Source organism: Myodes glareolus, chromosome 20 (genome assembly GCF_982192425.1).
Source record: "Myodes glareolus chromosome 20, mMyoGla1.1, whole genome shotgun sequence".
Lineage (NCBI taxonomy): Eukaryota > Metazoa > Chordata > Mammalia > Rodentia > Cricetidae > Myodes > Myodes glareolus.
The window spans coordinates 21,113,628-21,141,583 of NC_142045.1; the positions used below are offsets into that span (position 1 = coordinate 21,113,628).

General features: G+C 42.7%; 2 protein-coding genes across 3 annotated transcripts in view; one reads left to right on the forward strand and one right to left on the reverse strand.

The window, feature by feature from the left end:
- The window catches only part of Veph1 (ventricular zone expressed PH domain containing 1), a 205,613-nt gene that overhangs the window by 32,404 nt on the left and 145,253 nt on the right, over positions 1 to 27,956 (forward strand). For both annotated transcript variants that reach the window (XM_085682474.2, XM_048424730.3), the window contains exon 4: positions 3,420 to 3,594. In XM_085682474.2, coding sequence (XP_085538600.2) covers positions 3,420 to 3,594 — 175 coding nt within the window. The remainder of the gene's footprint in view (positions 1 to 3,419; positions 3,595 to 27,956) is intronic.
- On the reverse strand, positions 15,396 to 21,317 carry Ptx3 (pentraxin 3). Its single transcript, XM_085682473.2, has 3 exons — positions 21,047 to 21,317; positions 20,197 to 20,598; positions 15,396 to 16,599 (listed from the first exon to the last, which is right to left on the reverse strand). The coding sequence occupies exons 1-3, from the start codon at positions 21,174 to 21,176 to the stop codon at positions 15,986 to 15,988; spliced, it is 1,146 nt and encodes a 381-aa protein (XP_085538599.1). The 5' UTR covers positions 21,177 to 21,317; the 3' UTR covers positions 15,396 to 15,985.

The window sequence follows — 27,956 nt, forward strand, 5'->3', positions numbered from 1 at the left end:
GTGGCGCATAGAATATCCGGTCCTGTGCTGACGCCAAGTTTTAGTCCACGTAAGAACTAACTGAAGACTGGATGTGAGAACTTTGCCTCCTTCAGAGACGAAGTCTTACCTTGACGGCACCTTGTAGATAGTCCCAGGCCAAAATGAACTTTAACGGAAGTGAGCAAATCTTGACATGTTCAGTCTTTATCCTTGCTGGACACTTAGTCTACGTTCTCCTTCGGCTGTGTCCTTTCTTCTTTCTGATTTGTTTGCTTGTATATTTTCTGGTACTGGTTAGACCTTTGTTGAATACATAGATCACACATATGTGTCCTTCGGATTTACTTTTCATTCTCTTAGAATGTCACTGGATTAGAAGTCCTTATCCACTTTACAGCCCCGTTGTTTTTTTGTTTTTTTTTTTTGAAGATGATATTTTAGTTAGATATGAGGAACTGCTCACTGACCCAAAACCACTGGGAACACATTGAATATGTTCTTTTTCTACCTTTACTTTGTTTTTTACTATTAGATATGAAAATTGCCTGGAATTTATTTTTATTTTGCTTGGCATAAGGGCCGAGATACTTTTCTCCCACCCAGTGTCCTTTTTGACCTAACCACCCTATATCTAAGATGTCCTGATGTTGTTCTGAATTCCTGTCAATCAGTGGCAATCTTGGCCTCGTGTTTCTTCTTTGGTCTTTATTATTATAGAGTTTGTATATTCCATACCGTCTAAGAATATAACTTTTCCTTTAAGCTACTGAGGATGCTTGCAGAATAAAAACGATCCAGGCTTAGCACTGTTCTAGTCAGGATGCAGACTCAGCAGCAATAACAAAGACCTAAGTAGAACAGTCAGTTAAACTACACAGGGCATTTTTGTCTCGCATCAAACCATTCAGAAGTGTCAGTCCAGAGCTGATACGGGGGCTCCTCTTTTCTCTCTACCACATACAGTTTCTGACTCACAGTCATAAACAGTTGCATCAGTCCTTGGTACCAAGTCCTGTTCCATCTAAATTTAATGGGAAAAATGACTTAAATAGCAAGTCACATCATGCTAATAGCAGCCTAAAGGTTGAGCACATTAAGCCTTCTTTATCTCATTGTCTAAGGTTTTGCATGTGGTCACATCTGATTGCAAAGGAGGTGGAGAATGCTGTCTGCAATCATGTGGCTGTCCCCAGCAGAAACCCGGAAACTGATTACTAAAGAAAAAAGAAGGACATATTTACTGATGGAGAGGTAGAAGTTTCTATCCCATTACCCTTGCCCCCCATCTCAGGCTTCTCCTCAGTGCCCATAATCTGATCAGATTGAACCTAGACGGTTACTCAGTGCACGCCCTATTTGGAGGAGAGTCATTACTTCTCTCCAAGGTCACTGATCCTTGAGCAGCCCAAAAAAGTCTTCTTCTGCCAGTCAGTTGATATTGTGTCTGCCCTGAGACCTATTTATCAGAGACTGCTCAGTGGGAAAATGTTATGGCAGTCAGTGTTACAAGTAATCTGGAGAGTTGGGTGACATCTCTGTGAACAGCAAGCAAGAGGGTGACAAAGCCCAGAGTGGAAGCCAGAGTCTGTTTTCTGTCACACGCCTTTTCTAACGCATTGTGTTTGCAGGGACCACCATGCATGAATACTATCTTCTTTCTTCTTACATACTCCCTGCTTGTGTTTGTGTGCTATATGCGTGTGTACGTGTGTGTGTGTGTGTGTGTGTGTGTGTGCGCGCGCGCGTTTGTATGTCTATGTGGGCATCTGCATGTAGAGGCCAGAGGTTGATGTTGCTGTGCCCATAATTTTTGAGACAGGGCCTCTCACTGTCCATGAATCTCACCAATTTGACAAGACTAACAGGCAATAAGCCCTGGGCATCCTCCTGTGTCTACCTTCCCAGTGCTGGGATTACAAGCACATGCCACCATGTCTGCCCTGTTTATGTGGCTGGTTGGCAATGGCCATCTCTCAGCCTAATTGCATTTAATTCATTTGTTATTCAGTCTGCCATGTTGACTGAGGGTCTACCCTAAGCCCAGAACGCTGTTGCAAGTGGTAGAAAGCATAACCTATGGTTGGAATGACAAGTTCCTTTCACACGATATAGCAATATGAAGTCAGCTCCCAAACACACTGTATAGAAAACAGTTCTGCCTACAGCAAACCTAAGTGGTTGGAATGGTGGTCATGAATATATACAATTTATCTATAATTGTTTCCTAGTTAGTCAACTAATTGACTAATTGAGACCCCTAAGGTGAGCCACAGAATAAGAAAAGAGAAAATTATTTTAGAATCTAGAATGCTTTCGGGCTTTAGTCTTATATTTATTTTTTCTTTTGAATATCATTAGCTAAAATCTTAGCACATTTCATGAACATAGTAGCTGTCCATAGGCCTGAGTGCACTGTGCTTCAGTCAATTCATGTAATGTGTCTTGATGTCAAGGCAACCAGTGTTCCCTGCCCCTTGAACATCTGTCACTGGTCTCGCCATGCTTTAAATATTAGCACTTGTCCTATACAAATGTTTTTGGCACCCATCATCTGATCTCCTTCAATCCCCTTCCAGTCAGAAGATGTCAAGAAAGACCTCTAGAGGAATGGATGCTTTAGCTGGGGCAGAAGTGATGAGGTCACCTATTGATATGAGATCACCCTTTCAAACTACGCTCGTGAGAACGTGTAATATCTGCATTTTGTCTTCTAGCTAACTACACTTTACGCTGCTCTCCACTTCCTTTCATATTGTTGAAAATGACATGAGTTATTTCTTTTTATGAGTGAATAGGATTCATGTGTAAATACTGTTTTCTGCATCTGGCCTTCCTTGATTGATTCTCAACAATAAATATCAAGCTTGTCAATATCCCTTGGATTGTTTTCCTCAAATATACATCTGATGATCTGTACCTCCCTCAGCCCCCGATAGTTTCAACCTCTTCAGCCTCTCCGGATACCCAGGCCCATTGGCCTTCCCAGTTCCTGCCAATTTTCCTACACATAACACCACACTGAATTACCCACAGCTTCCTAGGTTCACTGTGTTCTCCATTGCGCCTCCACAGTGGCTCTTTCTTCCCCAACCTTTACCTCACCATCACCCAGCTCCCCTAGTCCATCCCTTCAGTTTCAGATAAGGCACCCATTCCTCCAGAAGTCTTTCTTTACACCTCCAGGCCGGGTGGGTGCTCCTTAGCACCCTGCACCTCACAGGTCATACCACCAACTAATGCTATCCACTACCCCTAAGTCTTCCTCTAAGACCAGGGGGTTCTGCATGCTGTGGAAACAGGGCAGGGCTTGCGTTTTCACAGCTGATATTTCACAACTCCTATCACGAGCTGATAGGAGTTCGGCAAATATTTTTGAGGTGACTGGATAGCAAATGAACAATGAGTTACTTGTTTATTCCCTTCTTATATCTCCTCAGAATTACAACCGGACCCCTCTGATGGTCTTAGCTGTCCCCATTGCGGTGAAATTCCTCCACAGAGGCAGCAAGGAACTGTGCAGGAACATGTCCAACTACCTGTCCCTGGCTGCCATCGCCAAGGCAGATCTCCTGGCTGATCACACCGAGGGGATAATAAGGAGCATTCTTCAAGGTACGGTGCAAGAACTGAGCTGGGGATGGGTTTAGCAGGAACTCAGTGAGTTGCTCATGGCTCCTGTGAGTGAGGCCTCGCCCGCAAAGGGGAGAGTTAGGGTGGTTTGGTTTTGTTTTTTTTGCTGTGCTGATGGTTGACTCCCAACCATGCCAGAATGCCTCCTGGGCCAACTGAGCAAGTTTCTTTACCTGGTGAATGAAGTACTTAGATTCTCTGAGAAAGTATGAGCTTCCTGCCAGTCCTATGATTCTCAGTCCAGAGAGCTGTGTAGCCCACGGTTCCCGTCGAAGTGTCCAATTCCCAGCCATGGAGAGCTCATTCTGCAACAGGTCTCTCAGTGGTTGATGGAAACGCTCATTTCCTTTCATTTCCAGAAGTAAGAAGTATCTTTGGCTATATAAAATACACAGAGCCAGGCATGGTGGCACATACCTTCAATGGCAGCACTTGGGAGGCAGAGGCAGGGGGATTTCTGTGAGTTCAAGGACCACCTGCTCTACATAGTGAGTTCCAGGACAGCTGGAGCTACATGGTGAGATCTTGTCTTTAAAAAAAATCAAAACAAAAGATAAAATACACAGGAAGATATGTGATGATTCTCTAACTCAAATGTGACTTGAAACTAATTTTCAAGTGCGTTAAATACCACCAAAATGAATAAATAGATAAATAAATAAATAAGGACATCTTTATTCTTACATTATTTGAATCAAAAAACTCAAACTAGTCCACACATATGTCCTTTTTTTCAGCAGGAGTAGAGGGTAGGCTCCTATCTATCTGAAACCTTGTTTTACTTTTTATTTATTTATTTCTTTTTTTTGGAGAAAGGATTTCAGGACAGAGGACACTGTATCAAAAGCCTTGATATGTGTCCAAATAGTCCCAGTTCTCATTGATAAAAATGCGTGAGGTCCACAGGCATTACTGCACTCTGTGCCGGGCATCTCAGGGTCGGCCCACAGTCTGTGTCCGTTTGACCAGGCTTCCCAGCTTAGCACACTGTGCTAGCATTTTCCACGTGACTCTGCTCCCGGCAGGGTTCACACAGAGACTCTGTGACACCCTGTCAGAATGGTGGCCTCTGCCCTCAGGCGCCTCCTCCCCTGAAGCTTCAGGAACCTAGAGTTCCACATGGCAGCCTCTGGCAGTAGAACAACAGTCTTTTCCCCTGATGTTACACCTTGGTTACATCTTGGTAGACACGCCCAAAGCAGGCTGTTTATTTCAGGTGGGTTGTTGTTCTGTGTTTGCAATAAGAGAGGGAGTACACTCTTCCCAGATGTTTGGCTCAGCTGTTGACCTCTCGACCAGATGAGCAAGGCAAGAGGTTCAATCCCCATTGCTGAAAAAATAAAATAATAATATAAAAAGACAAAGCATTCTCTTTCCTTTCCTGAAATCAGAAACCAACTGTCCCCCTCTGCATACCCCCTGGCCCATGCCATCTTCTCACACACCCTACCCCTTCACCCCACCCCTCTTGCACCCCATTCTTAGAATGCCTACGGCCTGACAAGGACAAAGGTTTTGCTCCCACTTCAAGCTCAAATGTCAGAGACTCCTAAGGAGACTCCTGGCCAGTCTAGCCCACAGTCTGCTAGGTGCCCAGATATGTCTGACCACCCGGGACAGGTAGGTGTGTCGCTCAGCCTGGGCTTCTCAGTAAAGATTTGCCACTAATAATGTTAGTCAGTGGCCTTGTACCTCATTTCCCTTGGCCACAGGATCAAATCACTAATTTTACTTTGCATATAACTGATTTTGATGCAAGTCCAGAGATGCAATCAATCTTTTATTTTCACCACTTTAAAAACATTTTTTGAAAAAAATTCATAAAAACTACGAACACACCAAGCATTGTAAAACTATGGGAAATGGACTTGTGAGCAATAGAGTTATATAAAAGAATGAATCCTCTCTTTAAGGCTGCCAGGAGTTTAGCTCATAATTTTGAGGCTTTTAGAATGTTATTTCAATGACAAAGAGATCTTTGAAACACGAAATCAACTCTAAAATCACTGCAAGCATTTGAAATAAACAAATGATTTGGCTTATTTGATCTGGCACTCTGAAAATTGCCATAGACTCGAGAGTAGCTTGACCTATGAATGGCTGCGTCTGCATATCGAGGGTTTGATTCGGAGGACTGTCATGACTATAAAGCCCCATCCACAGCGCATGTGAGTTGCAGAGCAGAAAGGATTTTGAGTAGTGAGTTCTTTGCTCTGCAAGTCTTCATTTGATGCTCCCAGTGAGCTGCTTTAGTGAACTCCTTGGGGGTCTTTCTTCATTACATGTAGTTTCTTCTCAACGTCAGACTGTTGTCTTTGATCTGTGACTGTCTTCTTTGATCTGTAGTATCCTGATCTTTAGACTGTTGTCTTTGATCCGTCACTGTCTTCTTTGATCTGTAGTATCCTGATCTTTAGACTGTTGTCTTTGATCCGTCACTGTCTTCTTTGATCTGAAGTATCCTGATCGTCATTCTCCTGGACTTCTACTCTTACAGAAAGGTTAGTGGTCACCTGTTCAATGACAATACTTACAATAACATTATAATAATAAAGTCAGACAATTTTCATTGTCAAATGTTGAATTAATACATTCGTCCAAATTAGATCAGCATTACTCGTGAGACCTGCAAAGAAGAAATCCTGTTATTCCATTTTACCGGGCAGTAACACTTTAAGTAACAAAAACCTTGGTATAAATGACTTGATGGAGAGGCTAAAGAAAAGGAAGAGGAGAAAAAAGAAGAAGAGAAGAGGAGGAGAATGGAGATGACAAAGAAGGGGGGAGAGAAGGGGGAGAAAGGAATAGGAGAAGAAGAGGGGAGGAGAAACAGGAAGAGGGCAAGGAAGAAAAGAAGTAGGAGAAGGAGGAAGAGGAGGATGAAAAAAGAGAAATGAAGAAGAGAAAAAAGAAAAAGGAGGAAGGGGAGGAAGAGGGGAAGAAAGAGGAGAAGTGAGAAGAAGAGGAGCAACGCATTGTTGACACATGAACGGTCCATGGGTGGATTCTTCCCATTGACTTGACGTGGGCCTCGGAGGTGGCCCTGAAAGCTGTGGCTAAGCATCCTTCTGCTGTATTGCTTTGCTTTTACGTCCCAGAGCATGGGCCTACATACTGTCTGCCTCACATCATGGTGACTACAAATTACACGAAATCCATATCCATTCTGATTTCCTGTTTTCAATCCAACTCTGGCAACCTGACTGGTTCTGAATGACACGTCATCCTTGCAGGGAGACACCATATATCAGTTGTCTGCTGAGACCCTGAGCTACCTCAGAAAAGGAGGTGGCCATGGACTGCCGCAGAACCTCGTGAGTGGGGAGTTAGGAAGGACTGGGTCTCAGAAAATCTGCTGTGGAAGCCACAAATGCCCACCCTGTTATTTTGCACACAAGCAGCTGACTAGAATTAAATGTTAGTCATTTCACTCCAAAGCAACCTCTGCCGTTGAATCCCAGCTCCACTGAATATTGGTTGTACTTGTATTTTTCTGAGCACCTGCTTTCTTACTGTGTAAATGGAGACGTCCGAACAATGGCAGAACATCACAGCCTAGTTTGACCTCAGATAAATATTAGCTAAGGTGGTGATGGTAACGATTATGACAGCCTGCCTCTTTTTGAGTATTTTAGTACCAGGAGATAGATGCCCTGTTTCTGGTGAAAACTTACATCCTGTGGGCCTATTTGGTTCTTTTGGTGAATTAGATGTTCTTTCCTGTGTCCTTCCACTTTTGGTTAAAGCCTTCCTCTTGGGCCTCTTGGGAACTGTCAAAGACCGAGCATCGTTTCTCATGGATCCTCATGTTTGTACCCTTGTTTTCTTCTCCAGTCATAACAAGCAGTTTCCCTTCTAGCTCACAGACTCAGCCAAAGATGACTTAATTCTGAGTCATTCTGCAAGATGCACCCTGGTCCCTTCCATGTGGCCTGACCTCTTGAGTTCTCTCTGGTTCTCCTGTCAGCACTGAGCAGTGTATGGCTCATGGCTGAGTGTAATGGTCTAAACTGTCTCTGTACGGACTAAGTGGATGTCTCCCCCTGCTTAAAAGCCTAATGCAGTCTTAAGATGGAGTTGTTTCTTTTACTTGGCCAGTCACACAGCCACGTCTTTATTCCTACTGATCTCATCTTCTGTTGTATCTTCAAAGGTTTTCTTTGTTAAACACACACACACGCGCACGCACACGTGCACACATGCATGCAAGTGATTTTGTATATTCAGCAATTTCTGCTGTGTTCTGGGTTTTAAGTCTTTCAAGCTTCACATAGTACTTACCTTTATAACTTTTTACTGCCCCCCCATGTGATTCAGCTCAATGCTTTTCTAGGCCAAGACGTGTAAAATGTGTTTCTTGCATCTCAATGTGACTGCAGTTCTTCCAAGGGCATTGTCAACTATAAATTTCTTGGACACTGTCACTCTTTCTTCAAAGTACCAACTCAGATTACCCTATGAGGTCCAAGGCCTTGTTGTACCAGTGCTGTCTACCCTTAGATTTGGCTCATCATAGTCCATTAATCCTATTTTCCAAAACTGTTTTATATATTGCAAATCAAATTCCTCATATATGTTTATAATTTAACTCTGAGAAACTATATGAAATGGGGTTGTATATTTACCCCTAAAGGAAAATGTTTGAATAATTCTAAGCCGAGTTTTACAGGTTTTCGTTACTACTGGGTAGATATGTAATGTTTAATTAAATTTAAACGCAAAATTAATTTTATTCAGGTTGTTTAGATTCCTCTTACCTGTTTTGTATTCTACAAATTCTTGAAATGAGAAGGAAAATTACAAAAAAGTTTCTGTTTTTGGAAGAATTAAAAGTAGAGAGTTTTTGCTGATTGGGCATAAAGCAAGCAAACTTGAATTCTGACAAATCAGTCACACGAGTGTCTTTAAGTCAACTACCAGTAAAACCCTGTCACTATTTAGCTTTGTTGGAAATTTTTAATATATTAAATATTTAATAAATATTACAATGAATAGATCATTAGAATCTTACCTTAATTTTTCAGAAAATTGAAAGGGAAGTATATGTCCCATTTAATTCTCCAAGTCTGATATATCCACAAACCAAGACCAGACAAAATCATTAACAGAAATGAAAACACACATGTGGAGGGCCGGACCACATTCTCCATTGCTTCTAGGAACAAAGGTAGAGATTGACCTCTGTGACCCCAAGGTGTGGCGGCACACGCCTTTAATCTCAGCGCACGTGCTTTGTAACTCTCTACCGCTGCGTCCCTGCCTATTCCCGAGGTTTCACCTGGGACTGGGAGCAGTCAACCAATCCGGGAATGACACGTCCAGGGCAGGGTCTGTTTCCTTTATAAGGGATGGGTTCCATCTTATCTGGGTCCCCACGGCCGTGTTGGCTTATGCTCTGCTCCCAAGAGACATAAAGCTATTCTGCAGAAGGAACCTAGTGTTCCGTGTGGTTCTTGCTGGCGAGACGGTAGCGCGGGACACACACACTCATCTTAGTCATGGACATAGATGTACACATCACAAATAAACACACTGTAAACACCTTAGGAAAATGACTCTAGCGATGTTTAAGGGAAACTGCACAGCACTTACTGAGGGCAGACTTGATCTCAGGTTCTTACCTGCTGACTCATATACATGTTCCTCTGTGTATTTTATGAGGGAGGAACTATTGCCATCCCATTTTATAAAATGCATAATGACCCAGTTGGATTTATTCCAGGAATACAAAATAGCTTCCTATTTGAATTACCCCACAGTAGAAACTGAGCAGGGAGGGTATCATGCTATTAGTGTAAGTGTCTTATAAGATTAAAAACAAATCAAACTAGAAAATTTTGAGAACTCCCTTAACTTGATTAGGGGGGTATATTTATGTATCTGATTGTGAATGAGTAGAAGCATGCCTTTAATCTCAGGAAAGAGACAAAGAGACTCGTGTATCATTTCTATTTACCATGGCACTGAAAAGCATAGCCTAGACACCAAAATAAATTATAATACTTATCATATAGTCGTAAGTGAATGCAAAATATTATACATAATATGATTTGTGCACAACATATAGGAAATTATATATATATATATAACTTTTGAGAATAAAATACAGGTCTCTTTGAAAGTAGTCAAATGAAGCATAGACACGTGGGGACATTATACCATCTTTACAGGTGGGAGACACTGGTGTAGCAAAAACATGATTTTTCAATAAATTTAGTGAAATTTTGACAAAATACCAAAGGAAAGTTTGATGAAAGATGACAATCTGATTTTAAAATTTACAAGTCAGATAAGGCAATTCAGCAGGATAACATGACCATGACATCATAGCAATTACTGCCGCATATAGTGCTGTAGGAAGAGAGAAATGGTCCTGCAGCAGAACTGAGACGGTGAGAACAAACCTAGGCAGCATGGAAATCGAGGGCGGGATGGGAAGTCTCTGCAACAGAGAAGACTTGAATATTTAGTGAATGTGTGCCCATATCAAAGCACACAGAGATTAATTTCAGACAGAATAAAGACCTAAATGTCAAGTGTGAAAGTCTGGTCCTTTACGTTAGTGAAACTATCTGTCTGTCTGTCTGTCTATCGATCTCTCTCTCTCTTTTAATGGCTGGGCATCTCTCTAGGGATTACGAACCTCTGTGAATGGATATGGTTCTGCGTCCGATATTTTAATATGAACCTGGTACATTGCAGATGCTCAATTAGAGATGGGAAGGATGACACCGGTGACAGGAAGAGCAGTCACGGTGACCAGCGTGCTGAGCGCTGTGTGGGCTGTAGGGGTTTTATCTAATTAAGCTTCGCCGGCCACGTGTGGCACATAAAAATCCCTGCCATAATACATGGGGGGTCAACTTTCTCTCTCCATTTGTCCGAGACAGCTCAGCATTTAGTGGTTTGGATTTTTGTGTCACGTAGGGAAAGAAATGAGGTAAATTTATCATAATTAGCTGGACAGCCTTTTCCAGGCTGTTGCCAGCAAGTCAGAAAGGAATCTGGACTCTTGCTGAGGCAACACTTTATTTTCCCAAAGATTTTCTACTTAAGTTTCAAATCATTTGAGTCGCCTTATTACTTGCGCAAGGGGATGGTATAAAAGGTCTGTGGACGGAGACGGGTATTTCCGTCCTTACCTCTGGTTTGGAGAGGAAGAGGACAGGACAACAGTGCGTGTAGATTTAATAGCAGGGACGAGCGCAGTGTGACAGAGTTACAAGTCAATATTTGCAAAGGGCTTCCTCTGGGACCCACAAATAACCACGCGAAGTTGAAGACACTCGTTTTATAGGCCTTCTAGAATATACCGTCCGCTTCATGGACGAAAGATAAGGTAACTCACACTGTTCTGAGAACCGGGTGTGCTTCCGTCTTCTGATCCTGGACAAGCAGCGTGGTCCACCTTCATGGCACAGAACAAGTCTAGAGGATTATTCAGAACAAGACTCTGAAGCTGCGTGATCTAAAATCACACATGGTGCAACTTAGACAGAAAGTAAATTCACCTTCTGTGACATACTTGCCTTCGTTTTTAATCCAAGGACCTTGCATCGACTGTTTTTTCTTTATTATAATTTAATCTAGGTTTATTTTGTAGCTGCCCTTTGTTAGAACAAGAGCATTACTAATTAGATGAGAGAGAGAGAGAGAGAGAGAGAGAGAGAGAGAGAGAGAGAGAGAGAGGAAGGGAAGGAAGGAGAGAAAGAAAGAGAGCTTGCTGTATAACCACAAGGACCTGATTTTGGATCCCAGCTCACATATAACAAGCAAACCATGGTCTTTACTCACCTGTAACCTCAGTGTGGAACTGAGAGAGGAGAAAGACTCTGAGGTTTGACGGCTGCCCGCCTAGCAGGATAAATTAATAAATGCAAGCTTCATGTGCACACAGAGGCAACCCTTATCAAAGGAGAAAGGCAGACGATGATAAAAGAGAATACCCAATGCCTTCCTCTAGCCTCTATGCATGCACGTGGATGCAAGCACCTGCGCACACACACACATGCATACACATGCACAGGCACACACCGCTCACACATGCAAAACCCATGACATCATTTTGCTAAAAGAAAGGTTCTAAGTTTATTATCTCACACATTATTAGGAGAAAGGTGCTAGCCCTACTTCTCACAAGTAGCAAGGTTAACCATAGACATTACTATATGCTGATTGCACACACATTTTCATCCTAGTGACCCAAGTCGCCTTTGCACAATTATTCTTGTCTTAGTTTCCAATCCAAGGAAGGGTGTTCAGTGTTTCTTTATGAGTTTTGTAGACATCCTTTGTCTGAATAAGATATTCCTAATTTTGCATGATCCCAAGCAGACCGATTTTCACTATGGAAGGAGTAAAGTCTCATCCTTTAAACTGAAGTCCTATTACAAATATTCAACCTGAATGAATTGACAGGAGTAGTAAAAGATTAGATATAGCATGGTAAAAAGTCGATCCAATCGTGGTTTGAGAAATAGAGAGGCCTCCGGAGAGAAAAGAACTTCCCGGTGGCTGTCGGGGCTGTTGCCAGTGCGTTTGTACCTTCCTTGTTTCACCGGCAGGTGTTGCTGTGGGGTAAAGGAAACCTACCCGGACTGGATGTCTGCCTGCTGATCTTGAAATACCAGCCACAATGTGGAGGAGTCTTTGTTACAGTGTTGTTCCATTGCTTATTTATGTTTTAGCACATGGGAATAACATCCAGGAATATCGTAAGACATATCTGATTTCAAAAGTTATTTGATGAGGCAGAAAACACTTTTATGTGTGATATCTGCTTAGGGATTTTGTTTTGTTTATATAATTTGAGATGTATGGAGATTAGTTGAGTGTGTCTCCTAATTAGTAAGCTAGTACTTGGTGGTGCCAGGGTTTAAACACTGGGTTTCTGGCCTGAAGCCCTTGCAAGCTTTTTTTTCTGCTCTTCAGATTGATTAAGGTGCAAGGATCAATAATCTGATACCTTTATATTCACAAAGCCCAACAATACCATAAGTCGATATGCACAATTGCTTTAACCAAGGCATTTGCATTTAGGAATTCTGCTTCTTGACTGGCTAGAAGACAATCAAATATTCTGGAAATATTTGATCCTGGTATGTGCTTCAAATGAAGTGCTTCCTAATATGTGAATAGAGAAGAAATTAGATAAAAGTCAATCATAAGATCTTACAGTTTGTCAGTCTTGTTCCCACTAATGTGAAGTAATTGTGCCAAACTCTAAACCCAAACTCTGACATCCTATAACAAATACTTAAAAATTAAATGTTTTAAGTATAAAATTGTTAATGCTTAAAGGCCAATTGTTACTGTAATAGGCAAGGAAAACATCAACTATGCTTTGTTAGTGTATATAAAATGTCACCCTACTAATCATACATAAATACACACTAGAGTGACCAACTGTCCCAGTTTGCCCAGGGCCATGGAAGCTTTGAAAAAGCCAGAACAGGTCCAGGAAACTTAGTCATCCTGTTTCATACCAGTAATAATACTAACCATATATAGATGGTATTATATATGATCGACACACGTGTTTGCATCCTAATGACCTGAGCCCTCTTGTACAATTATTATGCTATGCTGTCACGTGACAACACCCTCGATAACAACATGATGGATAAAACCATGGTCACGGTGCTGAACCATGCCAGCAAGCTGGTATTTTGTCGGGGATATTTGATCTCAGTTCTGCAAACTGCTTATTTCTTCTTGTTAATACCCTTACATTCTGAAATCCCTTAAGTATTGATAGTTAGTTTTCTTAGCTAGTGTCCTGAGAACTTGTAAAAAAGAAAACAAAATTCATCTGCACGCTGAGAGTTTGGAAGAAAATAAAGTGCATTGTCTTTTTAAGTTTGTTTTTCCTAATTACTGAACCTGGATTAGATCGTGATAACTAATAATGGATTTTAAAAGGTTGGCGTATTTTTCTCTGGTGTCAAAGAAGTCCAGGGGAAAGCAGTCCAGAGTTGGCTTCACAATCCCCAGAAACCTCAGCTTCTTCTATATGATTGCTCTGAATCTCATGCTGTAATATAGTTGCTGAAATTCTAGCCACTGTTACCACATTCGAAAAAGACAAAAACTAGATAGAGAAATCACATAGATCATGTACAGGAAATAGTTTATCACCGACCAGAACTTGGGAAAGCAATGCTGAGAAGCTCTGGTGTCTTAGTTGCTATGTATACCACTGATGCTGGAGTTCTGTTATTTCAGAAAAGAGTTAAAGTTGAGATAAGAGACAATAAAAAGTTCTTGTATTAATATCCACCCAGTCTCGCTGGCTTAGCAGATGAAATGTCTCCAGTTTTAGCCCCATGACATATTCATTCTCTTCTGTTTGTTTCTTCATTGCCCTCAGTCACAGCTGCTTTGGTCAGCCTTGACATCCCACGATACATGCTAATCAAATGCTATTAATAATTAATACATAAAAGCCAATTTTTGCTATACTAGACAAGGAAAACACCAACTTGCTTTGTGCATGTACACAAAGTGTCACCATACTAATCACATATAACTGCTTATGAGAATGACCAGTTAATATTGTCAGCCTATGAGCTTCTGAGGTGTTTGAAGGGATTTAATTCATGCAGGCACGAGCCTACCTCTCTAAGGTTGGGTCCAGTATTGCTACCAGATGAGAATTCAGTCAGATAGAGACTAGTTAGATGGGACTTAGTATGGGGCCAGTGTATCAGAAACGTTGAATTGTACAATTCTCGAGACTGGAAGACTGGCCTATGTTTCGGTTCACAGGCTCATAGGCCTAACTTTATAGATTTCAAGACCTGGATGAAGCATGGTTCCATGAGCCTCCTTCAAACCTGTTAGATTCATGGAGCTGTTTCTAAAAGATCCTGGGTCTGTGTTCCTTTCTTTTATGGAGAAGACCAAAGCAAATGTGCAAGGAAGCTCAGCTAGAGAGCTACAGATTTATCCGTCCCTGGCCCTGCTTGCCACACCTCAGGTGCAGAAATGTCTTGTGGCTCTTTAACTGTATCTTTAGGATCTAGGCTTACTTTGGTTCCATGGTATTTCTGTGACAGTTTTACGAGATTCTAGAAATCCTTGCAGGGAACCCTCAAGAGGAGATGGTTTGATGGAGGTCTAACCAGGCCTGCTGAAAGTGCAGGGTTTGCTGGCCTTTCCCTTGTAAGGAAGAAGGTGAATAGGCCTTGCTTCTTTTCCAGATTCATGGCTCTTTGACAGCCCTACCACGTGTGTCCCACAGGTGGCCCATAGGCCATACACACCCCAGCGGATCCATGAATGCACCGAATTCCAACTTACTTAAAGCGTGATGAACGCTTTCATTTTTTCCATTTTTTTCCTGATAACTTGATTGTTCAACTCTTCACTGTGAGTTTGGTAGATGACAGCTCCATGTGGCAATGTTAAGAACTGACACATGCGTCTTGCTGTCATGTGTATGTGGCATGTCTACCTGGGGAAGTCAGACAATACATGTATGTTTGTGTCACAACAGGGTAGAAAATTACACAAGCTCATGGATTCGTTAAATCATTTCTTTCTCAGTTCTGTAGCTGAAAAAACTAAAACCTGGATAGATGAACGCATTGAGCATTTCCTACAATCTGTGGGACACCAAAGCTTACGGCAGCAGTAGAGTTCGCTTCTAAGCAATGTTAACCATCGCTGCCTTCATAGCAGTCTCTGAAAGCGACTTGCCTACTCTAGATGAAAAAATAGGGAAAAAAACATGGATTTGCTTCAAAGCAGCTCTTAAACTTCAATTAAAGGGCGACACAGGATAGCTTTATAAAATATTTTATTTACAGTAGAGTTTTACAAAAATAAAATTAATACAAACCCATTTCACAATATAAGTTACACAGCTGTCTCTCCCACATGGAACACGGGATGCTAACACGCAGGCTACATTTATGTTTGTTAATAAGTCACTTTGTGGTATAAATACTTCTTCTCGCCCTCCCTCTTGTCACAGGGTATGCCATAAGGAATGAGCCAGTGGGCAACAGAGCTTGTTTTATTATTCTTCCAGCATAAAAATGTCTCTGGCCAAAACAAAATTAACCAAAGAAAAGGAACACAATTGCCCTTCTGTTCAGAGTCCAGTCCTGCTCAGTGATCTGAGGATATCTCTGACAGAGGCAGACATTAATCTGAAGGCACCACAGGCAGAAGGCTTAATAACAATGTCCCCAAGCCTTCTCCTTCGACTGTTTATTTAGTATTTTGCCAAGATAAATAAAGACAATCTCAAGTCTCTCCTTCTTTAGTCTCAAGTGTTCTTAATATGCACTGGAGCTTTTAGGTTTTCCCAAGCGGCCTACATTTAAAGTGTGAGTCTCCTTTGGCTTCAAGTAGAGTTTCACAACACTTAGGAAACATACTGAGCTCCTCCGTGTGGCTGGATTTCGGTAACTCCCCACCCGACGACGTTTCCCCTGATGTGGCAAGACTCGGCTCCTCCACTCTCCCGTATCTCCTCCTCACTGAGAACACGGTCCCAGATATTGAAGCCTGTGATTCTTCCAGAAAATGCTAATGTTTCATCAAAGCCCCCACCTACACAGCAACCATTCTTTTCCTGGCCAATCTGTAGGATTCCACCCTCAGGGACAGGGTGACTCGTGGCCATCTCCTCCGTGGTGGCCACTAGCTCCCCGTTTACCCATAAGGACATGCTCCCCTGCTCTGAACTCCAGGTGCCACAGAGGTGGGTCCACCTCCCCAGGGAAACCACAGTGTCTGCGGCCAGCTTGTTTTCCTTTCCACCCACCACAAACACTAGGGACTGGGAGCTGAGATACAACTGGATCTCATAGGGGTTCCACTTCGTGCCGTAAGAAAACAGGATGGTCTTGTTTAATACATCTGTGGCTTTGACCCAAATGCAAGCGCTAAACGACTCAAGCTTCATTGGTCTCACAGGATGCACGCTTCCAAAAATCTTCTTGGACCGCATTGGGAATAAAATTGCTGTTTCACAACCTGGAGTAGCAAGAAAGAACACGAGAAAAAAAAAAGTTCTGATTCATTCGGTTATTTTGGTATTCGGTTATGCTCACATAAGCTAACTATGCTATATATCTATATACAGTAGTGTGTTATGACTCGCGGGGCCTCCAGTTTGATCTCTACAGAGCAAGGAGGATAAAAGTGAGGAAGAGTTACTTGGCTTGTTCAATGAAACAACCCAATAAAAGAGTTTGCAAACAGAAAGGAAGGGCCAACTCAACCCACAAATACCAAAAACCATGGCGAATAACCATTCCCTTCCAATCCGCTTCTCAGTTTTACTGGTTTTTATTAAAATGTCAAATCACAATGAGTTATCTTCAGAAGATTTTATTATCCACGAGGATTTAAAATCTGCCCCATTTCCTTCTTATTTTTGCTATGATCCTAAAACAATAAACCTATGAAACTTAAAGGACATAGCTCATTATAGGCAATGTTTATTAGCATGTCTCTCAGAATAGCAGCGTCACCAGGGAATACATTTTTATGTGCCACATGATCTTGGATATTGGTAGCTTTGCAGAGTTTATAGAAAACTGTTCTGTTCTTCTACTATTGTTACTGGCTTTTTCAAATAAGGCTTTAAGAAGCCTAAGCTGACCTCAAGGTGGGCAGATAGCTAACAATAATTTCGAACTTCTGATTCTCCTGTCTTCACCTCCAAGGGACTGAATTCATTGGTGCACATCACCAGGGCTAACTTGCAAAGTGTCCTTTGGCCAGAAGCAAAGCATACAATCACGATGCTTATCAGGCGCTCACTCATTATGTCTCTGACAGTGTCCTAATCAATTTATTCATCATCTCAACGCATCCTCCTCCTTGCTTTTAAAGCCCCTCTATTCCCACTTCATAGGGATACAACTGAGGCAAGAAGTACCTTACCTATGTTTCTAGAGCTGATCCAGTCGTAAACTCAGGCTTTAGCTTGGCTAATCTGTTTACAGAGGCCAACACATTCTGTTGTCTGTTACTAGAAGCCCTGAATTCCAAGTAATTAACTGCTAGTGGGTATGTTACAGCCTTTTATGAAGCCTTTAATATCACCAGGCTTTAGTGTTGTCTATATTTAAAGTGTATGGGGCGGAGCTCTCTTCTTCAAGTCTGTAAGTTACATGTACACAGTACTCAGATTCGGGCAGGCCAAGGATTTGCTTTCAAACTTAGTTACACCACTATAGAAAACCCTTTAAAAGGGAGGGATTCTCCCAAAAGGTTTTGTCACAGATTGTGTTTCTGCTGAGACCATCCAGAAGACAGGGACATTTGGACATAGGAGGAGAACACGTCTGCTCTCACCTCTGCTGATCTCAAGGCCATATGGGCAGCTAAGATGTGGATGTGAAGACCTGGGAAAGGCTAAAGCCTTGACCAGATGGGCTCTGTTTCATGTTATATCTGAAAACACTACAGTAGGCTGATTTTCGCCCTATAATAACCCAAAGGACATGGTGTGAGATGGCTAGTCAACTCTTCAAGCACTTAAACACTAACTGCTGAATCCACAGAACTTGTGGGCATTCAATGTCCTGTAAAGTGAAGCATATTCCTACAAGTGGCTCTGAGCTAGACTCTGTCCAGAAAACACCAAACAAACATAGACCATATCTTTTCATAATAGTCAAGGAAAATACTGAAATGTAGGAAAATTGCATAAGAGCAAAAACACAATAGCAATGCCCCCAATTAAGAGCATTAGATGAACATTCTAAGCATCCATGAAAAAGAATTTTAAATGAGGCATTTTCAAGGCGGAATTATCACTCTCGCTGCAACAATGAAATCAAATAATGGTTGCAGAAACCAAAGATTACCATTTGTGTGCATTTGAAATCCCCTGGCCTCTGTAAGTTTAAGTAAAGTACTGTTCAAGAAGGTACCCGCTACAATCTAATTATCTGCCTTCCTGTTTAAATAAGGTCAGGAAGTGAGGATTGCATTCCGCGGCTACCCATGACTATGTCTGGGAGACCCAGCATCCCTGTAGGCTGTGGCAGCTACTTGGGTTCATGCTGCAGAGTAATATGTAGGCAGATTTTGTGGAATTCTTTTTATGAAACAGTGATTGAGTCTCTTGGGACCACTTTGAAATGTCAGAAACTCTCTCATGAAATGGCTTTTAGCTAATAAGACTTTGTAATTATATTATCAAAGACCAAGCGAAATGAAAACCAGGTTCTTAGGAGGCAGACCACAGCATGATTAGGAACCCTCTGAGAGCCAAGTTGGCAGGACAGCAAGGGAGGGCAAATCAAAGCCCGAGTGTGAAAGTGTTATTGGGTAAAGTAGACATCAACAGTTTAGAGTTGGGAAATGTATACATCCCTCTTCTGGCATAGGCGAGGATACAAATTAGAGTAATTCTTTCTGGCGTGAGGGGGGGTGGGATACATTATATGTACATGACTTTACCTGGTTTGCAAAACAAGCATCCATGTGTTTAAAATTGTCGAATAATTAACCCATTCAAGGTTTACGTCCGATTTGACTTTATGCTTTTTTCTCCGAAGACCTACTTGGGTTTAAGGTCGTAAGCCTCCATACTGACAAATAGTCCTCAAGTATTTGGGAAGGTTCTGCAGAGGAATGGACCATGCCCTTAGACTATCCTTCCTCTTACCTCGTTCAATAAGCTTTGTTTCCTTGGAAATACGGGATAGGTTGGCATTGTTTCTGAGACTCATGAAAAGCCCAAGGGATATTTTTCTACCTAAGGCACTCATTTCTAGAATAAGCCACAATACATCACTACCTCCTCAAAAATTTGACTTAAGAAGTCAAATTCTTATTCTATTCCTGGGTGCCAATGTTCTGTTTCTTTAATTTTAAAAGTGTGACGTTGGGGGCCCTACACAATTGGGGATTTTATGGAGTGTGGGCTTTGACAAGATGCATAGTTTGTACAGCCATGTTCTTGTGTGGCCCTGGGGTCTAGATGGAGTGGTCACCTACACCCCTGAGTCCTGTTCCTGACTTTACAGGACTTCTTCCAAAGCCCACATCCCTTGACCTTCAGTGTGCAACTAACTGGGTTGAGGAAACCCTGGAGGAATTCTGCTGACTCTGCAGGGGATCCAATTAGGCTCAAGTCTGCTCAGATGAAGCAGAGGGGGAGGAGTCCGCATAGAGAGGCTGGGAAAGTCGCTGAAGTAAGCCCTGGCCCTGAAATAGTGTGGGAAATCAGAGCTCGCCTAAAGAGAGCGACCGGATAAAATTAGAAGACGTGGAAATCCCTAACGGAGGGACTCGGGGCAGCAAGTGGGGCCACAGTTAAACACCTGCCAACGGAGCTCCTCTAATATCTGGTCGGATCCGGTATCAGGGATCTCTGACGTCTACTTCCAGATTGATGGTTAAATCCCTGCTTTCTTTTGTTTCCTCAGGCTGAGAAATACTTTTTAGAGGCAATATGTCTGTCTTGTGTGGTGTGTCTGAGCTCTGTGAGCGTGCATATGAAAAATTCCAGGGCTCTGAGTTTGAGGGTCCCCACTAAAGCGTGCCTGATGTGATTAAGTGCCGCGGACTCTAGGGACAAAGCCGACGGTGGGTTCTGTGCCCGGCACTTACCTGCTGGCAGCCAGCGGCGGGCGACCCAGCTCTGCACCGCGCTCAGGTCGGCACGCGTCCGCTGCAGTTCCTCCAGCACTGCGCCCAGGCCAGGCACTGCCGCTGGGGGCCGCCGCGCCTCCGCATCCTCCAGGCGTGCCAGCCTGCGGCTCGCATCGCGGCTCTCCTGCAGCAGCGGCTCCAGGGCCCGCGCCAGCCTGGCGTCCACAGGGCCCCCGGCAGCACATGGCCTCGCCATGCCGCCGGCCAGCCGGCCCAGGTCGGCCCGCAGCCGCTGCAACTCGCCCCGGAGGACGTCGTCGGTGGCCTGCAGCAGCATGCCCTCCCGCATCTGCGAGTTCTCCAGCATGATGAACAGCTTGTCCCACTCCGAGTGCTCTTGGCGGCAGTCGCATGGCGTGGCTAGAGCGTGGGACACACACAACGTTACCAGCCTGCCCCAGCCGGTGGGTTGCACCCTCAGTCACCCCAAGTTTCAGCCTGTCCCCAGCAAACCTCCTTCTTTTGAAAACAGCGAGCGAGCGTGTTAACTCAAAAATGACACAGCAACCATTTTTTTTTTAAATCGGGACAAGTTTAACCTAACTCTGGGGAATTGCCATGTATGTAGCTGAAAACAGTTAAAGAGCAGTGATTTCATATGATCTAACTCATATATGTTGCAAAAATAATTTAAAATCTCTGGCTTTTCTCGGGTAGTCCTCACTTATACAAAACAAAGTACGATTTTAACTTGTTTCATTGGCTACTAAGTATATGTATGTGATTTTACTCTACCCGCCCCCCCCCCCCGCGCCCCAAGTGCGGATTGTGTAGTTGGGGTGAGCTGAGAAAGTTTAAATGAACTTACGGTCCTCGGTGGGATGAAGTCCATTGTCTATTTCGTTGTCCAGATTCACATACATGAGCTCATAGTCGTCAGAGGTCTCAGCCAACACTGCAGAGCAGAAAGCACACAGCAGAATCGCAGGGAGATGCATTGCGGGAGAGATGAAGTTCGCTACGCAGCTGCCTTAGGGGAGGAAGCCGGGCTCTTCAGTGAGCCGAATTTGAGCCCAGGAGAGATAGAGTGAGGCTGGAGAGAAAGCCCTTAATAAAGGCTCCAAAGCCTGAACCGGGATGCATGAGTAATGCTGGTGGCACAGCGCGAGGGAGTTCCCCTGGATTTGGGGGAGGGGGTTGGGTGGGAGGGCAAGGGAGCCGAAGAAGAGATTGCACAATGTTAAACCACAAAGGTCCACACTGAAGGCAGATTAATTAGGGGAGGGGGGAGGGAAACAGGACTTCGCTGGTCCCCATGAAGTTTAGCTACTATAACCTGAATTGTTAGCACCGTGGGGGGTAGGGGACCCAGAAGTAGGAGGCAAATGTTCCTTTTGGCACTTTGTGTGAGATTTGATTGTTCCACCACCCCTTAAGTTATAGAAAACTCTTCTCACTTTCCTTTTGGACACTTTCTCAAGTCCGAGGTATAAAAAATGATTCTGTGACTTCAAGATAACCCGACACATTAAGAACTTTGGTTGCTCTAGGGGTCAAATCCATCCTTGTCTTTACTCCTCTGGAGTTGCAACTAACAAACACAGTACAACTAAGTAAACCTCTAAAAAAAGAGAGAGAGAGAGAGAAACTGGGAGTGGAATATGTTGGCTTCACGAGCTTGGGTGTTCTATGATATATATACGTACGTGTGTGTATGTATATACATGTTTATATGTATTTATGTATGTATATATATAGAGAGAGAGAGAGCATTGAGTGGAAGTGTCCAATAAAACTCAAAGGCAAAGATCCTGTTTTAAATTTAAATTAGGGACGACTGGTGTGTGTGTTTGTGTGTAGGGTGTGTGTGTGTGTGTGTGTGTGTGAGAGAGAGAGAGAGAGAGAGAGAGAGAGAGAGAGAGAGAGAGAACTGGAAGTTCTACCTGTGCTAAATACCTAGATAGGCGTTGATGTCATAAGAATTTAAAACTTAAAGTATTCAGATGAGTCTAAATAAAAGCAACAATGCTCGGTGGCCAAAGCTCTGGAAGGAACAAAGCCCAGAGGGTGAGCTCCGGAGCTGATATCAGTCCCCAGTCCCATGGTGGGGGTGGTTATCCGTCACAGCCATCCAACCCAAGCAACCATGATGGTGAGGGGACCCTCAAGTCAAGCCTCTCAGACGGCCGACTTTTGGATTTCTGGGGGTAAACTCCTCTTTCTGCCCTTGCGTGGCTTTCCCGGACCGAGTACTGCAAGACCCCTAAGAATTTGTAAGAAGAGGCTGGCCCCCCTCCCTGCATCTGGAATGCATGTGCATATACCAACCACCACCGTAAAAATAAATTCGCAGCTAAACATATCTAGACATCTGAGGGAATAGGACATCATCGATAAGAATCAACAAAAAGTCAAAAGGCATTCAGTCCCTGCTTGAGAGCTTCACTTATTTGAAGTGGCAGCTAAAAGCAAGGTATGTTTGAAACCATCCTTAAGGCCTACGAGAAAGAAATGGCAATATGAGACAATAAAGTATTGTTTACAGGGCAGTGTAGAAAGCCCAGTCAGTAGAGTGCTTCTCTCTTAAGGATGTGGACTTGAATTTGTTTTCCAGGAAAGCCTGGCGTGGTAATGTAGGCAGAGTCCTAAACCAGTGCCAGGGAGAGGGTGCCTGGGACGTCCTGGCCAGACAGCTAAAGCCTACTGGGCAAGTTAAAGCCGATGAGAGACCCTGGTTCCAAAATCGGTGTGGAACAACTGGATAAAAATGCTTACTTTACCTGTCAGAGGACCAGGCTTCAGTTCCCAGCACCCACACCAGTCAGCTCACGGTCATCTATCTATTCCAGTTCCAGGGGACCCTATGGCCTTTGACCTCCTCAGGTACATGTGATACACATAAACTCATGCTGGCTCACATAAAGACATAGAAATAGGTGAATCTTTTTAAAAAAAATGTATTGGATGATTGTAATTATACCAGAGGTTGACTTCCAAGGCGTCTACACACAAACATGTACCTACAGAAATATGCATCCACAGGAATGCACACACTCAAAAGACTGTTGAGGGAAAAGCTATTTTAAAGAACTATGAGTGATTCCCGTAATTCCTAAAAGGTGAATTAAAATTCTTTATAAGGATCAGGCAGGAATGGGTAAAATGGCCATTTAGGCAAAGGTAAAGAAAATGAATTTAAAAGACAGAGAAATGTCTTAGTTAAAAAAACAAAAATTGTGAATGTCCAAATCGCAGGACAAGAAGTGACCTGCTGCGAAACTGTGTGTATGTGGTCACAAGCAATCAAGAAAACGAGACTGAAAACAGACCTGAGAAGATGTAATCTCACACTCCATCAAATTAGCAAAAGGCAAGGAGAGCCGTGAAGGCCCAGCATAGCAAGGATGTGGGTAGCAGATGCCTTCACGAGGCTGATGGGAATGTAAGCTCTTATAAGCCTGGTACCAGGCACAAAAATGGACCCCAGAAGATGTCCATGTTCCAATCCTTGAAACCTATATCACTGCATTCCAGAAGGAATGAAAGTCACTACAGAGAAATAAGGAAACAACCCTAGGTTATTTAGATTGGCTCTGCATCAGGAGGTTCCTAAAAGTAAGAGAGGATGTGCATGTGAGATGGGCCATTGGGTAAAATCTCCTGCTATGCTAGCCTGATGGCGTGGGTTCAGTCCTTGGAACACAAGGTGGAGGGGCAGAATCAACTCTTGAAAGTTGTGCTCCAACCTCCAAGTACATATCAAGGCACGCACATCCCTGCCATCACCTGCACATAAATCATAAAGAAAATATTTTAAAAGATAGTGAAAGAGGGAGGCGGATGACAGAATCACATGAAGAAGGATGATGAGAGAAAGAAACGAGATCATAGAGTCACCATGTTTTTAGCTTTGAACAGGATGGGAGGGTCCACAAGCCAGCAGGTACATACCAGATTCTAGAATGGTTCTCAACCTATGGGCAGCGACCCCTTTGGGGGAGGGGTCAAACAATCCTTTCACAGAAGTTACCTAAGACAATCAGAAAACACAGATATTTACATTATGATTCGTAGGTGTAGCAAAATTACAATTATGAAGTAACAATGACAGTTAATTTTATGGTTGTGTGTTGTAGGAGGTCTCTTGTTTTTTTGTTTTGTTTTGTTTTGTTTTTGGCTGCTCAGCCCCGAAACAATCATACAGAAACCATATTATTTGCAATGCTGTTTGGCCAATAGTTTAAGCGTAGTTTTGGCTAACTCATATTTTAAATTAACCCATTTCCATTAATCTGTGTATTGCCACGAGGCTGTGGCCTACCAGGTATAGTTTCGACATTTGTCTCTGGTGGGGCTACATGGCTTCTTTCTGACTCCATCTTCTTTCATCCAGAACAGATTCAAGACTGCTGCCTGAGATGATCAAGACTCACGGGATACTCCAGTCAGGACTTGATTATAACTCTAAATTTTCTTTAGGTCCCCATAAGATTATCAGTGCCCCCAACCAGCAGGAAGTAGCCTGGAATACTACACCCACATTCCCAACAAATGGACTATTGGTATTTTCCTTTTTTTAAAAAAAAGGGGGGGGGAATGGTGCGGGAAAATTGTCTGTATTCTGTCAATCATGTTTTAAATAAACGCTGATTGGCCAGGCAGGAAGTATAGGTGGGTCAACCAGATAGGAAGTAGAGGCGGGGTGATGAGAACAGAAATATTCTGGGAAGCAGGAAGCTCGCTCTGCCATTCCTGCCCAGACCACTGAAGAAGCAACATGTGAGCTGACAGCTGAAAAAGGTACCAAGCCATATGCCTAACATAGATCAGAATAATGGGTTAAGATAAGTCATAAGAACTAATAAGTAGCCTGACCTAATGGGCCAATCAGCTTTATAACTTATAGAGATCGCTGTGTGATTGATTTTCTCTGGGACTTGCCGGATGTGGGGTACTGGGCAGGAACAGATACCCCAGCAAGTTGGCCCTCATGTTACATTTGGCCAATAGTTTAAGCATAGTTTTGGCTAACTCATATTTTAAGTTAACCCATTTCCATTAATCTGTGTATTGCACGAGGCTGTGGCTTACCAGGTATAGTTTCGACATTTGTCTCTGGTAGGGCTACATGGCTTCTTTCTGACTCCACCTTCTTTCTCCCAGCCTTCAGTATAATTTTCCCCACCTAGCAACATGAGGAACTGTATTAAAGGGTCTCAGCATTAGAATGGCAGGAAACCACTGCTCTAGAAGATAGAACAACTAAAGAAATGGTTCTGGAGATCCTTCAAGGATCATTGCAGCCTTTCCTATACCTTCAGCACGGTGATATACATGCCAGGCTTTGGAAAATGGAAGATAGCAAATCTGAGTAATTTCAGGCCTTTTCCTGATGATTTCTGGAGAACATGATGTCTTTCAGCCAGAGAGAAGTTAGATCAGTGCCCCTGGGGAGAAAAGCCAGTAGGAAGAATCAAGATACGAGGTAAATTTGACTGAAACCCAGCATAATGTTGAATAGAGCAAAACGGTTTGCCCTGAGTTCTATAGATAATGAACCTATTCATGTAAAATTATAAAGCAGGCAGATGGCTGTAAGATGTTGGTGGATGCACACATGTAAGTGAACTGTGAACCATTCCCAACAATGAGAACTACTAACTTCAGGGTGAGGATTGCCTCTGAGGAGGAAAGGCAAGTGGTCAGGAAGCACCATGGCACAGGGTAAAATTTGGTGAAGCTGGTTGACGGGCACACCTTTGCTCCTTCTACTATTTATGCCTACCTGAGGGCTTGAAATACTTAGCTTTAAAAAGAGTATATAAACCTCTGAGTAGAATTTTTACAGGATTTCTACATCCAGATTTCTTTATCAGTTTCTAACTAAAAAAGAAAATAAATTATTTTGCACTTACTTTTGTGTTTATTTTATTGAAACTGAAGTCGGTGGAAATGACTAATCTAGGGATTTCCCCTCCCAAGCACCCAGAACCTTTGTTGGAGAAAGTGTTAAAAAGGCATGCAACAGTTTCTGACCCAAATTCTAACTTTTCCCATCAGCTGACCAGTGTGCGTCCACAGCTAAGTTCTATGACCTAAGGGGTTGTGCATCAATTATGTATTGAATTAGAATTTCCTGCATTTAAGGAGAAGCTATATAAATATTAATCAACAGAAATAAAAAATAAATTGTTTGGTGTCAAATTGCTTGGTGTCAAAATAGTGATGGGGACAATTTATTTTTAAAACATTATTTTATTATTTAATGTATACAAATGTTTTGTCTGCAATCGCATGCCAGATGCCCGTGGAAGCCAGAAGAGGGTGTCGGGTCTTCTGTGACTGGAGTTATGGATGGTTGTGAGGTACCATGTGAGTGCTGGCATTCAAACCCCAGTCCTCTGGAAGGGCAACCAATGCTCTTAAACGCTGAGCCATCTCTCTATCCCAGGAAAAACTTTTTTATGTTTTAGTTTTTAGTTTCAATTTGAGATGAGGTCCTGCTATATAGGCCAAGCTTGTCTCAGACTCATTATATAGGCCAGAATGGGCTCAAACTTGTGGTCATCCCCCTGTCTCAGTCTCCCAAGTACTAAAGACATGCACCATCAAGCCTGGCTCTTACAAATTCTTTAAAAAATTAAAAGCATTTCCAGAATCTTTTATTCTGTGGACAAGTTGCTAAGATATGTTTGAAATTACTTCTGTGAAAAATCAATTCCTAATTTTTTATGCAAGTATGTTTTTGTCCCTTTTAACTGACTATAAATACTGATATCATAGAAACCCAAGCTCTCTTTCCTTAACGTTCATAATTAAATGTCTTTTGTGTGTTAGCGTATCCCCACCACTTCCTGAAGATTTGTATATGTGTAGTTTCTGCTTGTGTGATTCTTTCTGTGTATATTTGCTGGGAATAAAGCTAACACAAGTAAACCACGAACTGGGTTGGGGTGAGCGTGGCTGTTCGGAGAATGCTTGCTTGGCATGCGTACGGTTCAACCCCAGCACTACAGCCGCAACACAAATTATAAATAGAACCAAGAAAATGTTCTTCTAGAAACCAAATCCTCCGAGACACTTGAATAAGTGCTTGACAGCATTTTGAGAGGGGACTCCATAACAGAAAGTGATAAGCAGCTGTTTCCCACGTGGCATTGCAGTGAAGCCCCTACAACTCATGAAATATTTTTTCTTTGGGTTTTGCCATTTTGAATCCGGTTGTCACACACGCCTTTGAGGCAAATCACGTGTGACAGACAAGCTGAGTGCAAATTCCCCTTGAAATAGTGCAGAAATTGAGGGTTTAGATTTGCATTGCTACCTTTTAAACTCTTCGTAAAAAAATCAGGCATAGTTTCCATATGTCCATTGTCTGAACCAGGCCTCCCAGCCCTCAGGAATGTGAACGCATTCCTTTCTGCATTTTTTGCGTTCAGCTTCACTTAAGTTCATGCACCTAACACTGCTCACTTTTTATTTCAATAGCTTCCAAGTGTTACTTTTCATCAGGAATTTTTTATCGGAACTGTCTCCTTGGGGTGTGGTTTGGTTACTGCCAAGTGTGCCTCTAATCCCCGTGGAGCATTATTCAGGGAAAAAATTTCATTAGATAATAATGCTGGTCATATCATAAAATACTCCCTTGTGAAATCAATCAGAATTGTGCTTTAGTGACTAATTTTTCACAGAATAAAGCAATCTGTTAATTTTAATAGAATATTTGGCTGTTGACTGTACTGCTGAAGTGCTAAGATTATTACATTGACAATGATGTT